The sequence below is a fragment of the Montipora capricornis genome, chromosome 9 (assembly GCF_036669925.1).
Source record: "Montipora capricornis isolate CH-2021 chromosome 9, ASM3666992v2, whole genome shotgun sequence".
NCBI lineage: Eukaryota > Metazoa > Cnidaria > Anthozoa > Scleractinia > Acroporidae > Montipora > Montipora capricornis.
Window position 1 is genome coordinate 38521016 of NC_090891.1, and position 15000 is coordinate 38536015.

General features: G+C 38.5%; 2 protein-coding genes across 2 annotated transcripts in view; both read left to right on the top strand.

The window, feature by feature from the left end:
- The window catches only part of LOC138016726 (trichohyalin-like), a 105662-nt gene that overhangs the window by 78957 nt on the left and 11705 nt on the right, over nucleotides 1-15000 (top strand). The window contains exons 4-7 of the mRNA XM_068863916.1: nucleotides 10494-10652; nucleotides 11490-11747; nucleotides 13740-13889; nucleotides 14445-14743. Of these exons, the coding sequence (XP_068720017.1) occupies nucleotides 10494-10652; nucleotides 11490-11747; nucleotides 13740-13889; nucleotides 14445-14743 (866 nt within the window). The remainder of the gene's footprint in view (nucleotides 1-10493; nucleotides 10653-11489; nucleotides 11748-13739; nucleotides 13890-14444; nucleotides 14744-15000) is intronic.
- Nucleotides 2250-9679, top strand: LOC138016727 (girdin-like). The gene is made up of 4 exons (XM_068863917.1): nucleotides 2250-2919; nucleotides 5217-5582; nucleotides 7418-7834; nucleotides 9232-9679. The coding sequence occupies exons 1-4, from the start codon at nucleotides 2620-2622 to the stop codon at nucleotides 9646-9648; spliced, it is 1500 nt and encodes a 499-aa protein (XP_068720018.1). The 5' UTR covers nucleotides 2250-2619; the 3' UTR covers nucleotides 9649-9679.

Sequence of the window (15000 nt, forward strand, 5' to 3'; positions counted from 1 at the left end):
TTTAACACGAGCATTGAGAGACGATGATGTTTAATGATAATGATGAAAGCGGGGATGTCTCTGGTGATACAGATCTCCGGTTCGATCATTTTGTATTTACATCCATTTTTGCTAAATGATGTAGTAGTTAAAGTTTGAAGTTTCAGTGTAGTCAAAGATTTTATATGCGTTGTTGACATACAAGCAATATATTATTAGGCTATATCGTGATAGCTTGATGTTCCAAAACAATGAATAATTTAGTTGCAAACTGCCACTGAAAACTGGAGATATGATGAGCTTGTAAATGACTTTTTTTTTGCTAACCTTGAAGTTTTTGGAAAGAGGATTTTTTACAAGTTTTGCATTGTATATAAAATGAAAAAAAAGGCTCTCAACCATCTTGACTTTTGATGTCTCAGTTTTGCGACGGCCCCCTTCCCAATAGGCCTTTTTCGATATATTGAAATTCAGCTTGATAGTGACGCAGTGAGGACAACGACAAAGGAAAGTGGATGATATATAAATATTTTTCACATTCATTCCCACATGTTTGTATTGTTTTTGTCCTCACTGCCTCACTATCAAGCTGAATATTTGATATTTCGAAAATGGCCTATTTCCCAAATCACTACTGATATTACAGCGGTTATCAGTCACACACGCCCCTCAACGACATTTTTTCATATTTCGAAAGTGGAAATTCAGATGGACGTCAATAAAATATTTGCATGACGAATTCAACTGCCGCCAGAAGAACAGGAGTATCGTCATGGAAACATTTGATTGACGTCCGCCTAAATTTTATTTTCGAAATATGAAAAAATGTCATTGAGAGGCGAGTGTAACTGATAACCACTGTATCCTGCATTTCCGATGGGAATACCCAAATTCTACCAATTCTACGGCTACGTAGAAATGAAAATATGATTTTTCATAGCGAAATATCACCTCCGTTAATGTAACAATTTAAGTAGTCGTGAAGATGTATGAGTTGAGCACAGGGCTGCCATTCGGGAGGTCTTGAGTTCGACTACGGCCGGACCAACGCTCAGGGTCTTAAAATAACTGAGGAGAAAGTGCTGCCTTTGTAATTACATCCGAAAATGGTTAGACTTGCAAGTCTTCTCGGATAAGGACTAGAAACCGTAGGCCCCGTCTCACAAATATCTTCCATGTTCATTAGTTCCCTCTGGGACGTTAAAGAACCCATTCACTATTCGAGAAGAGTAGGGGACGAAGTTCCCGGTGTTGTGGCTGTCCTCTGTGAGTATATGAGTGAGTGGGTATAGCAGGTCCACATCAGCTGAATAGCTGCCAAAACTTCAACCTGCTCAAACAAATAAATAACAAACAACAGCAACAAAACCAAAAATAAAAGAGTCAAACATGACTTGAACCAGGAACAGTGCGATTGCACTGCCCGCTCGCCAATAAGCCTCCCTCCCCTTTTCAGAGGAAGAAAGTTATTTTGAACCCCCTTCTCTTTTAAGCGCCCTCCTCTCCCCTCCCACCTTATTAATTGACTGTATCAATTGACATGAGGACTGATCTGGTATGGTGGACTCACGTGCTGAAAGTTCGGACTTGGTTCCCGCAAGTAAATAAAAATGTTGCAAAGACCTTGTATCACTCAAATCTCGATATCAGACAATCATTGCTCTGGTCCAAAACCCGAAGTAGGGAACCGTAATCCTAGTCCGCTTCCTTCTTCTTTTTTTGTCACTGGTAATTAATGCGTTAATGCGTTTCGCTAAATTAAATAACCTCCCCCCCACCTCCTCTCTCTATTAAGCCCCCCATCAAACGTGTCTGACACAGAGGATTTACTGTAGTTTTGTTTGCTCTAAGACTGGGAAAGATGGTGCGTCCTTTATGCACCGTTTTACGGGTTATTTCAAACATAATAATAAGAAGAAAATTAAACCAAAATAAATGTTTAAAAGGTCAATGTCATTTTTTTTAAATAAATCGGATCAGAGGAGGTCTCAGTCGCTCGCCCCATTCCTTCTCTGTTCTACCATTTGCTTTCGTCCCATGGTTTTCCCATTTTGCACGCATCCATAATCCAAAAATCAGCTTCGAGTTCTCAGAGTTCTGGAGAGTTCAAAAGCCCACAAGGATCTTGGAAATGATCAAAAAGGTCAGGGACACGCTTGATGTTATTTTCAGTGAGTGATTCGTTCAATGACATCATGTTGCTCAAAAGGTCTGGGGATTCCCCGCAATATCCGGGACTTACACCTTTTACTTGCTCTATCTGCTGCGTTTGTGAATTAATTTTGATGTGAGCTTTTGAGAGCGACGACTTAAGCTTTTTCTTTGCATTGGTGGGCAACCCCTTCGCGAACCTGAGACATTCTGCCTTAATCTTACTGATAACAAATTCGTCAACCGCGACACCAGCTGTTGTAGCAGACAACCGAATTTTGTTCCTCCCGACCAGACTGTTACTCGACGAGTCTCCGGACGACTGTTCCTCGTCTTGTTTGTATTCAAGTTTTCTGGGCCATGTGATCCCTCAAAGCAATCTTAACGCGTTTCAACGGGCTAAAATTTTCAGCAGATCATCAGTTTAAATTTGGATAAGTTTGATTCTGTCATCATCGATTACACCGATCACAAGTTACTTCGACAATTATGGCAGCAACAGCATCTTTGCCTTCAAGCAGTCTTTCTCCCTCACAGAGTTTGAGCAGTTCCCACTCAAGTGAAGGAAGCTGTAGCTTTGTCGTAGTGGAAAAAACTTCGTCCATGGATAAAAATGCACAAGTCTCGCAACTGAATGGAGAAGAGAAGCAGGAGGTGAAGCTTAAAAATGAAAGTCCAGTGGAAGCCGGAAGTGCTTCTCATGAAGACCTCATTCAACGCGTTCAAGGGCTGACTCTAGAGAACGAGGAACTTAAAGGTGTGCTCGTTGAAAACAATAAACTCCTTGAGGTAAGATCACAAAATGAATTACCTTAAGGGTGCAGGCTATTATTAACAATTATTAGTTCTCAAAAACAGAATGCCTTCAAGAAAAAGATATGGAGAGAACTTCATTTATAATGGGTAGATCCACACACAGTTAATGGTAATGAATATATATAGCGCATTTTCTATTAACATATTCAAATGCGCTTTACAAGCAAGGGATCTATGGGTGAGATCGGACATCAGCATACATGCAAAGGCGCCGTAGCAGCCGCTATCAATCCATTAGCGATCTCACCCAGCACATGAATTAATGAAATGAGTCCTGATCACAACACCGGGAGCTCCATGCTCTACTCTTTACAAATAGTGTGTGGGTTCTTTTACGTCCCACTGGGTTGTGAACATTGAAGGGTTGTGAGACGGGGTCTACGGTTTATAGTATTTATCCGAGAAGACTTGAAAGTCTTAACCATTTGCGGATGTAATTACAAAGTAAGGCAGCACTTTCTCCTCAGTTATTTTAAGACCCTGAGTGTTGGTCCGGCCGGCGGAGTCGAACTCACGAACTCCCGCATGACAGCCCGATGCTCAACCAACTGAGCCACCGTTGCGCGGTGACCCAGTAGTTTCCATCACTGGACTACGCTGCCTGCTTTATTGCATACAGAAGATGATGAAACTGTGACAATCTGTAATGATAACAAAAATTTATTGATCGATACCAATGGGATGCATGGATTGTGCTTTTACGTTTTTGTTATTGACTGGATCCATTGTCATCAATCTCCATATTTTTGGAAGTTCAAAGAAAAATAATTTTAGATAAGGAATTGATTCAAAGAATTTTAAATAAACTAACATTGATCAATGTCATTACTATCCTTTTATCAACCAAAACAGAGGAAAAGTATAATAATAGTTACATGTATTGTAGGGCACATACATGTTTACAAACATGGCTTTTGTTATTCAAATGTGCCAATCACAGGAACAAAAGATACTTTGTTTTGACAGCCAATGAGGCTCTGGTTGGCACATTAATGAGAATAGCGTGTTTTCATGTTGCATCACGGCGGCCATGTTGGTGTACCCAACTAATCCCCCGGGGAATTGAGCTCTATTATCATGCAAACGTTTACTTTTGTTTCGGTGGAAAAGCAAGGTTACTGATCATGCGAGTGAAAACACTCTATAGGTGACGTCAATGTTATCTTACTTATTACTAGATGACATGTATGGTTTCAAAGAACATCTAGCAACAACAGTTTTGAAAGAGTGAAGTGATCTGTCACTTATCTGGACCATAGTTATTATTTAAGCAAATTATTGTTTCTTAGAGACTCCTGTAAGGTGGCTGCAACATGATTTGAACCCATGAGCAGCGGTGTCTAACCTGAAGGTCGTGGGTTCAATTCCCACCCTGATCAGAGTTTTTCTCTGTCCTTGAGTGGGCCCATTTCCTTGAGTAGGGCTAACGCTCGCATGTTTACATGGGTAGAAAATAGCACTTCACATCACCCTTTCATAGTTAGTTCTGTTGACATATAAGTGCTACACAGCCAACATTTGTATAAACGTAACACCTTGTAATCGACAAATTTTAAACCAAGAAAAATTTTGAATCACAACAGATACACAATGTACATCTCCAAATTTGGAGAGAGCAACACAGTTGTATACTTAGTCAAATAATAATTTGGATCTGCACTGCGTGAGTCCACAACATTTTGACCACTATGAAGACGAATATTGTTATCGATAAGAGTGTAACAGCCAACGGTGAGCCACTTTTAATTTGTTAAATGGCCAACATTTACAGTTCCCTAAATGGTAGGATTGGCAACTGGGTAGCACTGACCCCCAATCTCGTAGTCCACTCTGCTCAACTAACCTCATCATTGTGCAATCAGCCATTAACGCAAGTTAATTTTTAAAGCTAGTGAGATGACAGTAAGATGAGAGATTTTCTCTTGGACATTTAAGGGTCTTTGTCATACGAGGTACATGAAACACAGCTAAGTCAGCCAATTAGGACAAGCACCACCAAACTGCAAGAAGACTCCCATACAGCTCTATAGCCATACCAAATTCGCAGAGTTTTGTCATTTAAGTATTCTTTTGCTCAGTGAACTTGCATCCGAAACACCCAAGCTGAATCCCAGGAGATTGTTATTGTTGTTATTATTATTATTATTATTATTATTATTATTATTATTATTATTACTACTACAGTACTACTACTGCAATAATTATTATCGCTGTTATTGTCGTTATGTACAGTGTAATATCATTTTTATTTTTATCATGCCCTGCTGTAGAAATATTTTCAAGATCTAGCAGGTATGCAGAAAAACCAAAAGCAGGCCTATGAAACATTGTGTAAAGGCTACGATCAAGCAAAAGAAGTGGTAAAAAAACTGCAAGAGAAGAATCAAAGTTTAAAAGCAGAGCTTAAAAGTGAACAAATCAAAAATCAGCAACTGGAGAAGCAGGTTAAGAAATTCAAGGGAGAGAAGCTGAGTCACTCTTCCTCTGAAGTTAAACCAAGCACTCCCAAACAATTCCAATCTCTGAACCAGGAAATCAAAAGACTCGAGGGTGAAAAGGCAATGCTGGAGATAAACAACAGCAAGATGCAAGAGCATATCTCTTGCTTGAGAACATCACTTCACGAGGCTGAAAAGGTAGGATGAGTTGTCAGACCTCTCAGGTGCTCCAGGACGCCCCCAGTTGAGGAGTAAAATTGTCTGGCATTAGAGTAAAATCTGGTAAGTCGCATTCCAAGGGGTCAATGGGTTAACCAGTCCCATTTCGAGGGGCATTACTAAACCATGAAACAGCGGAACACGGAAACAGCCAAACGAAACGCTAAAACACCATGTACAGTTATGTATGTCCCCACCACACATTGAATACTAAGCGACAAAGTTTGGATTTGAGATTAAATATCGTTTTAGGCCTAATTAGGCCTAAAACGTTATTGCTCCTAATTCATTGAGATTAAGATTGGGATTCAGATTAAGACTGAAGTTAGGAGCAATAACTTCTTGGGCCTAAGACGATGTTTAATCTCAAATCCAACCTTTGTCGGTTAGTATTCATTGTATGGTGGGGTCGTACATGGTGTTTTGGTGCTTCGTTTCGTTGTTTCGTTGTTTAGTAATGTCCCATTTCAAGACAGACTTTTGGGAGACACTGAAACAAATATCATACATTAATTGTAGAAATGACTATAAGAGATTGAAGAATCCTTTTGGTCAAAGACAGACTAGTTTGCTATCATTTTGCAAGCTGGGGAGTTGAACCAGGGATTGTCTGTACAAAAATGTTCAGCTTAGCTGTAGGAGACTCATGGGAGCTAGGCCTTTAAACTAGGCTCAGGTGACAATACTATTGTCCCACCACACTGCTAGGACTGAAATTGTTGGTGCATTCTTCCTTAACCCATTGACTCCTGGGAGGGAGACTTAAGAGGTTTCATTCTGTCTAACGCCACACAACTTTATTCCTCAATGGGGAACCCCCAGGAGTTAATGGGTTAATTAAGAGATTTCACTCTGACTAAAGCCAGACAATTTTACTTTTCAACTGGGGACATCCTAAGGCACCAAATTGGAGTGATTAGGTTAAATGTCAAATGGAACAGTCATTTTCCATAAAATCCATTTCAAAAATGTGGCGTGCCTCCAGAGATACTCCTGATTTTCTGATCGGAATGGAATTTTTGGAATTCCTGTGCCAGACAGGTCTAGTTCATGCGAAATTGAGTGAGGAGGGAAGATAAGGCCTTGGCACCAAGCTTTGAAGATGTACATGTAATCTTTTAATGGAAAGTGCAATTTGGTCGTTATACTTGGAAACGACCAACCCTAGATGTTCTCTCAAGAAGATTAGAATGAAACTAGGCACTTTACCTAAAAATTGAGCTAAAAGGATGTGAATAAACAAAGAAAACCTTTTGGCATCATCATGTGCAGAAATCCTTCACAGGTGCTTCTTACTGATTACTGACTGTAGAGTAAAAGTAAGCAAAAGATTATTAATTTATCCTTAAGTCACCATTTAAAGAAATCAACTCTTCGTTTCACTTACATGTACCAGTATTAACAATTACCATTTCATTCATTGCAATTAATTTGCAACCAAACTAGGTCATTTTGTGTCAACCTTATGAGATCAAGTTGTTTCAACCTACTGTAGTTCAATTTGGGGCAGGTTCAAAACACAGGTCACCCATCATTGTTTTAGCAATACAGAAAGTATCCTAAATGTTCGCTAAGCTAACCTTAGGCCTAAACAAAAGTTTTTAGGCCTAATGTTGCATGTAGCATTTGTAAACGGTTATGGTTGTTTCTGTATTGGTGAAACAATGACCAATGACCTGCGACCTGTTTTTTACGTGCCCCAAAGTGACCTAGGTTGAAAGAAGTTGACCTACATGTAGCTACATGTAGGTTGGAACAAAAATGACCTAGTTTGTTGAAAATTAACCAAGGATAAAATTTTTCTTTGTTTGTAGAGCACCATAGAGGGTGATGAACGTGAAACACTGGTATCCATGGGCTCTTTAATACCATCATCAGATCAAACCAGCATGGAATCAATGCAGAGCAGATACAGCAAACTGGAAACAGACAAAGAAATACTGCTTGTGGATCTGCAGAAGATAACGATTGAAAAAGAGCAGATTCAACAGCAGTATCAGAATTTGGAGGAGGAACACAAATTGGTCAGGAAGCATCTTGCTGAACTAGAGCAGATAAAGACCTTAGACAATGCTGCTGTTGTTGAATCAGGACAGGTGACAGAGATTTCTTGTCAGCTTCAAAAGCAGACTGAGTCACTAAAAACACTGAAAGAGGAGCTAGATTCTGTGAAAGAAGAGAGAGCGGAATTTAAGAAGAGGGTTGATGAACTTGTGGATGAGCTCATTAAGGTATTGTTATTATTATTATTATTATTATTATTATTATTATTATTATTATTATCATCATCTTCTACAATTTTTTTTTTTAACAGGGTCTGTCCCACCTTCATAATAAATAAAAAATATTAGTACATCAGTCATATGTGTTAAAAAATTATTAATTACCTTCCAGTACAATGTTTGGCATTTTTTCGCCTGTAAATAGGTAGCATTTGATAAAGAAAATGCTGTACACTAAGTAGCCAGCTAAGAACAAACAAAGTAGATGTCACCTTCAATTGGTGGGAACATAATTACAGTGTAGGTTAGGAGATTTTCAGGAGAATGATACAAGGGGACAAATTAGTTATTAATAATAATCAATTGTTATTTATCATGCATGTCTTGGGCCAATTATTGTTGAACAAAACCTATATTCTTAAAGGGCACATAATCAAATATTTTGCATTAATAATGTAATTTATCTTTTCATAAAGTAAAATTCTAAGATTTTTGGTCAAAGTGTTCATTTTTATGGTTCAGTTGTGAGAGCACTCACCTCCCACCAAAATGGCCTGGGTTTGATTCCCAGATTTAGAGCGGAGGGGTTGGCGGAGGGGTTGGGGCAGTGGTAAGATCTCTGCCTTCCAACCCTAAGGTCCCGGGTTCCATTCCCGGTTCTGCCAAGAGTGGAATATTTGGCGACCTTCTTCCCGCTAAAGTTCACTCAGCTTTCCATCCTTCCGAGGTCGATAAAATGAGTACCAGCATGGATGGACTGATTAGAAGCGGCTGCCATTTGCACCTGTATATGCTTCCAGTCTGCTGGGGGTAAATTGATCATTGTAAAGCGCCTTTGAGACGTTTGTGATAAAGGCGCTATATAAATGCACCACTTCACTTTTACTTTTTATTTGGCGTCATATATGGGTTGAGTTTTTTGGTTGTCTACTCTGCACCGAGAGGTTTTTCTCCGAGTACTCCCAACATTTGATTTGATTTGATTTGCGTTAACTTTTTTGATTTCAGTTTACAGAGTCCCCAATTAGTGCTCCAGGGCTAGAAGACTAGACACTTAAAATAAAGGTCCTTTCCTTTCCTTTCCTCTTATGTGTTGCACACATGTAGCATGAGTCTTACAGATTCTTTGTATGACATCACAACTAATTATATTTGCATAGAAAAAGTTCTTTGAAAACACAGCTGCAGATCAGTTTATGATATGACATTAGAAATACACTTTGTTTGTTGGTCAGATGAGCACTGGGGTAGTTTTGCTAACGTAATGTACCGGTATCTTCACATAAAAGGGTACTGGTATCTTCACATAAAAAGCAAATGTTTGTGGCAAAAATGGTAAAACTTTTTTTTACAAATGACAAAATAATTATAATTGAAAATAATGCTGGCTTGATTACTATAAACAGGAACGCTCCAAGGTAGAAGGAGCAGTGTTACAAGCTAATCATACTTCAAGTGAAACAACCCAACATGTTGAACAGGAAGGTGCAGACATCAAAAAGCTCAATGAGGAAATCTTTAATTTGACTCACGAGAGGGATTCTTACAAAAAAGAGTTGGATGCACTTCAAACACATCTTGAGGCAGCAAAGGTTAGGACAATAATTTTAAATCTTTCTGTGATTCTGAGATGTCCATCTAAAGGTGCATTCTTGACTAAAATTGGATGTGCATGGTTTTGTTTGTTTAGATTACTGATCTTACACTGGTATAACCAACTTATTTATCTCCATTGTGCATTTCCTCAAAACATCAATTCCAGATCAATGAACATTTTTAGGGGGTTCCTGCATGGGATGCCACAAAGAAAAAGGGTATTTTGAATGTGTAATGTTAAGTTAAAATTGCCAAAGATATGGGAAGTACAATTAAAATCAAAAAAAACATTTTTTTGAATCAGTGGAAATAGAGAGAAGGAGATTTTGAAAAGGTGGGGGGGGGGGGGGAGGGTGGGGGTGGATAGTACATTGAAGAATGTGAAAGAAAAGCTTAAAGTCAAATCCCATACTTAAGTTATTAAGTTATTGAGGGAATATTTTTAATGCTCCTTGATAATTTTAATGTGAATCTCTTAGCTAGAAACATAACAAAGCAGCTAAGGCAGCAATAATGAATATTTTTTTGGCCTGCACTGTTGAGTTTGACATCTGATGGCATGGATCCACTTCAATTTTAATAGGCAATCAAAGGAATACTCTGAGAAAAACGTCCTGAATGGCTTTTAGGGTGTTTTTCAATTTTGCTCAAAAGTTCATGTAGCTGAATTTTTGCGTGTGATGAAACAATAGACAAAACAAAAGTGCTCTATATTTTTTGGCCTTGTTTGCCCTTGGTTTCCTTGAAAGAATGCATGTATAAAAGCTGCATTACTGGTCATGGTATCTTTTGCCAGCGCCATGACTTGCTAACATATAACACAACTGTTTAAGTATTGAGCCCATTGAGGTGGTACTGTATGTACACAATGTCTATGAAATAAAATATAATCAACCCTGAAATATAAACGTCACAGCTGCAGAGTCTATTTTAAGTATAATCTTTAATGAAGAATCTTTTTGTGACTGTCACTTTAATGTAAATTTAACTTTGTAAATGACAAATAATATTATTATGAATCTTGACAGCACAAGAAATAATAATTCATTATTTCATTGTTGCTTTCTTAAAGGCAAGGGCAGAAGATGCTTTTGGGAAGGGAGAAGACACAGAAATGAATAAAAAATACACTGAGCTGAAACATCAGGTTTTGATGTTTGAGAAGAGAGAAGTAGAGATTGTAGCCAGGGAAAATGCTCTGTTTCGAGAGAAGGAAGAAGCACAGCGAAGGGTGAGTAAACTTTTTAGCTTATAAACTAAACTAGCAAACGTTTTGTTACTAAATGTTAAGGGCACCAGGAAAAGTGACTTTTGTCTGTATTTCAGTCATTTTCCAAAATGTCAATCCCTGAAAGAGAACCAGAAATTTCCCATAACTGTAGGTAGATTTTGCCCCCAGCACGTCTAAAACACAGGTCACATTCCACAGGTCAGGGTACCAGTACATGTCACTGTGCTACAGACAAATAAACAACACCAAAAGTGTCTTCTAGCCCTAATCACTCTACAAAAATGTTGTTTCAGGGCTAAGGGAAACGTTTGGCTTGACCTGTGGAATGTGACCTGTGTTTTTGGCCCACCTTTTTGCCACCATTTTCTTCAATTCAATTAAAAGTGTCTGAAGCAGATTGAGACAATTTGCATTTTTTTTAGTTATTAGCAATTTTCCTGGAATTCAAAGATGAATGGTCTTGCCAAATGTTTAGTAATGTATTGAGACTGTGTAATAATTAGGCATAACCATGTCCATACACCTTGTTCCAAAATGGCCACCATTTTAGTATTCTTTAGTCTTTCCTCGAACAAGGCTGAGGCGGCCAGTTTTGCAGTCAAACAAAAGAATACTAAAATGGTGCCATGATTTTGAAATAAGGTGTATAAGGTTTTGAAAAAGTTTACCCACTGGGTGACTCTCTCAAACCTGCTTTAATTAAACAAAATTTTGTTGACTTCTTGAAATTTTGAGTCGCAGGTACAATGAATAATAATAGAAAAAGTAAAATCTCTTTGCATCATGTGTGAAACCTACATGTAGAACTTATCATTTCGTAAAATTATTTCTATTCAGGAAAGTGCTGAGAATGAGGAGATTGAACAAATGGAGCAACTGCTTCAAAACTATAAGGATAAAGAGAAGGTGGCCCAAGAAGCTGTCAACAAACTTCTCGCTTCTCAAGCAAAACTCGGGGATGAAGTTGGCAAACTAAGGCAACAGATGGAAACAGAGAAATTAGAGTTTCAAAAACAACTGGATGATCTCATGCAAGAAAGAGATACCTACAAAGCAAAGGCTGAAGAAATGCACACACCAACCTCAGAGGACAAGGTGATAGAGCATACAACAAGTTCATTAATTTTTGTTGTTGTATTTGTGCCTATCCACTCTACTTTCGCTGGTTCTTGCGCTACAGCAATATCCAACCAGACCAGTACTTGCTGTTATCATTTAATGTGTTATGTCTGTTATTCTAGCCTTTCCAATCCCCCTCAATTCTTTTTTCATCCCCGTTGGGAGGGTTTTCTCCTCGTATTCTGGTTTTCCTCTCTCAGCACTATCAAATCCCAGCTAATTACATCTGGCTGTGGTACTTTGCCCCAACACCATTCTTGGCCCACATAGCGGCTACCAGAAGTGTAATTTTCCTTTTGGTCTAATCTCGTGGAAGTAAACCCTCATCAGTTTAGTCCCCAGTGCTTCAATAAATGGGTATTAGAACAAACATTGTTTGTTGAAAAACCCACTCAAACATTGTCTCTTGTGCAGCTCTCAGGCCTCCTCTTTTGCAACAAACAGTAATTGTTAAGGTTAACTTTTTTGTGACACCCTGTGTCCTATTGTGTAGCTTTCTTGGGATGCTTAACCCATTGACTTCTTAGAGTGAGACATAATAGATTTTACTCTGTCTAACACCATGGGGGTGAGGGTGGGGGCAGTTCAGGAGTCAATGGGTTAACAACCTCTACATCCACGTGACCCTGTAAGGCCCTGAGGGGCCTCACATTGACTGGTAAAATCATCTGGCGTTAGACAAAGTAAAATCCTTAGATGCCCACTGGGAGTTAAAGGGTTAAATAAACAAAATTGTTATATAGCTGAGTTTTTTCCCCCAGCAGCACGCGCTCTCATAGGTTACTTTGAGGTCACATGACATCTAACAATAAAACTGTTTCCTGCCAATTGGGGAAGGAGGGGGGGGGGGGGGGGGGGGGGTTCTCCAAAAAAAAAAATTGAGGTCAAAAGGGGGGTGTTTGAAAAATAAAAACACTTTCAAGGGGGGGGGGGGGGGTACCTTAAACAATGAAAACAAAAATTGTTGTTAGCCAATGTAAACACAATTAACAAAAATTAATATAATATTCAAGTGTGTAAAATGGGGTTGACAGGCCTATACCACTCCCTTTTACGTGGTCTGGTTTACCTTCCCTTTGTCGTAATTTTGCTGTCTGGGGTACATATTTGAATGGGCGCCTCTTTTAAGTATTTCCAGTAAGATTTCATGTAGCAATTTTTTTGTTCTATATGTATGAGACTTAAGATTTGGACCTTCATACTGCTGTGTGATATTTTTTTTCCATGGAAATAGTTTGTCTTGATGAATATACACTGTATTTTTAGTTTCTTGGTGTTGATTTTCTCTGCAGTAATGTAAATGTGACCTTTTGGCCTCAGTCTTTTGCATTAATATAATTGTAGTCTCAACAGATAGGCTTTTCGGTGGAAGGAGAATGTGATTCTGCTTTTAACCCTTTCACCCAGGCCTGGGGTCTTTTTGTTCATGAATGCCTGTTAGGTTGTGCCATGTACCAGTGAGATAGCTTGCTTTCTACATGTAAACTAAAATTCTTTGTTTTCCTTGCCTTTTAACTGCGTTTAAGTAGATCGTTATGCTCTTTGGAAGCATTTTTTTCTATTTTTGCGTTAATTTGTTTCACTCGTTCTTCTGACTTCTGCAGCCCCAGCATGTATTGGATTGTGGCCATGAGGTTGGTTTGGGGTGTCTCAAATTTGGGGGTACTAAAAGGGGGTCCCTGAAAATGTTTAAAGCAGCAAGAAGGGGTCCTCCAATTTTTGTAGGTGGTAGATAATTTCTCATCACCCCCCCCCTCCCCCCCAAACAAATTTTTATGAATGCTCCCTTAGACTGACTTTTCAGTTATTGATTTTACTCTGTCTAACACCATGTGATCTTACTCGTCAATGGGGGTCCGTTGAAGGATGAAAAGATTAAAGTATATTATTTTATAGTTGCTAACTGTTTATGATTTAAAATGCCAAATATGCATCACATATTAATTCATTTGTTGTTGATATCAATAGCCAAGCCAAGAAGAGGTGCTTGGAGATGCAGATCTGAAGGAGAAGTATCTTAGAGTAAAGAAACAACTCTGGAAGTATCAAGAAAGAGATAATTACATCCAAGACAAAGAAAACGCATTGCTTGAGAAGGAAAAGGCCTACACTCAGACGGTCAGTAAAAAAAATTAATGGTGAGGTACCTAGTCATAAAGATGAAATTACGATGCATGTTTTTACCTGGGTATTTCTGTTGGTTGGTTTTCTCACTAAAGCTCCATTATCTTGGGAAGTGGATTCTTTCTGGTTGTAAAACATTACATTTTAATTTTATTTAATTATGTATTTATTCATTCATTATTTATACATTAAAATTATTGTCTTTTTCTGCTTTAAGAATCAAGGTACCAGGGGGATCCTTACCCCTTTAGGTGCTCAGAGAGCATAAGAATAGGGTGATCTTTGTTCCCAATTTTCTTCTTGTAAAGTTAAGACTATCATTTTCTCATGACTCAGCCAAGAAACTTTTGAAGTGATTCTGTGTCCAAAACAATGCCTCCTTTTAGGAGATTTTATGTTTACTCTATTATGAAAATTTGGCCAATATTCCACAATAAATTAAACTATGCATTTACAAAATGTTTTTGTGGGAGCTCCAAGCCTCTCTTTTAATTGTTCCGAATACATGTGTGGCGACATTCCTGATAAATGCCTTTTCCTTCTGTGTAGCTTGTTAAGCAAGGCAAGGATCTACAACGCCAGTTAGCAGAGGTGCGCGTGAAGGAAGAAGCTCTGACACAAGAGAAACAAAGGCACGAAGAGGAAATAAAGATACTGAAGAAACAGCTGGGTGAAACTCACGAACACGAAGTCCTTCTGCTGAAAGAAGATTTACATACCAAGAGTCAAGAAATGGCAGCTGTTCAGACCAATGAGAAATGTCTTAGGGAGCAACTCCTAAAACTCCAGCTGGAAAATCAAAATCTTTCGGTGGAATGTGAGAAGTGTAGAGCAGATTGCAAAAAGCAGTGAGTTCAGTTTCGTTTGTCTTAAATTTATGTTTACATTTTGATGAATAGTCAATATAAGCTAAACTTTGGATCTGGGAGTTAAATAAAATAGAACTGAAAAGAGTTTATTTAGAAGTGGGCCACAAAAATTGAAAATTTCCAATTTCAATTTTCTCTCTAGGTGCACCTTATTAAAACAGTCCTTGCAAAAAGTAATTGTCACGAACTTGTGACTGTTACATTTAACCCGTTTCTTGCAGTTCATGGCTGAAACT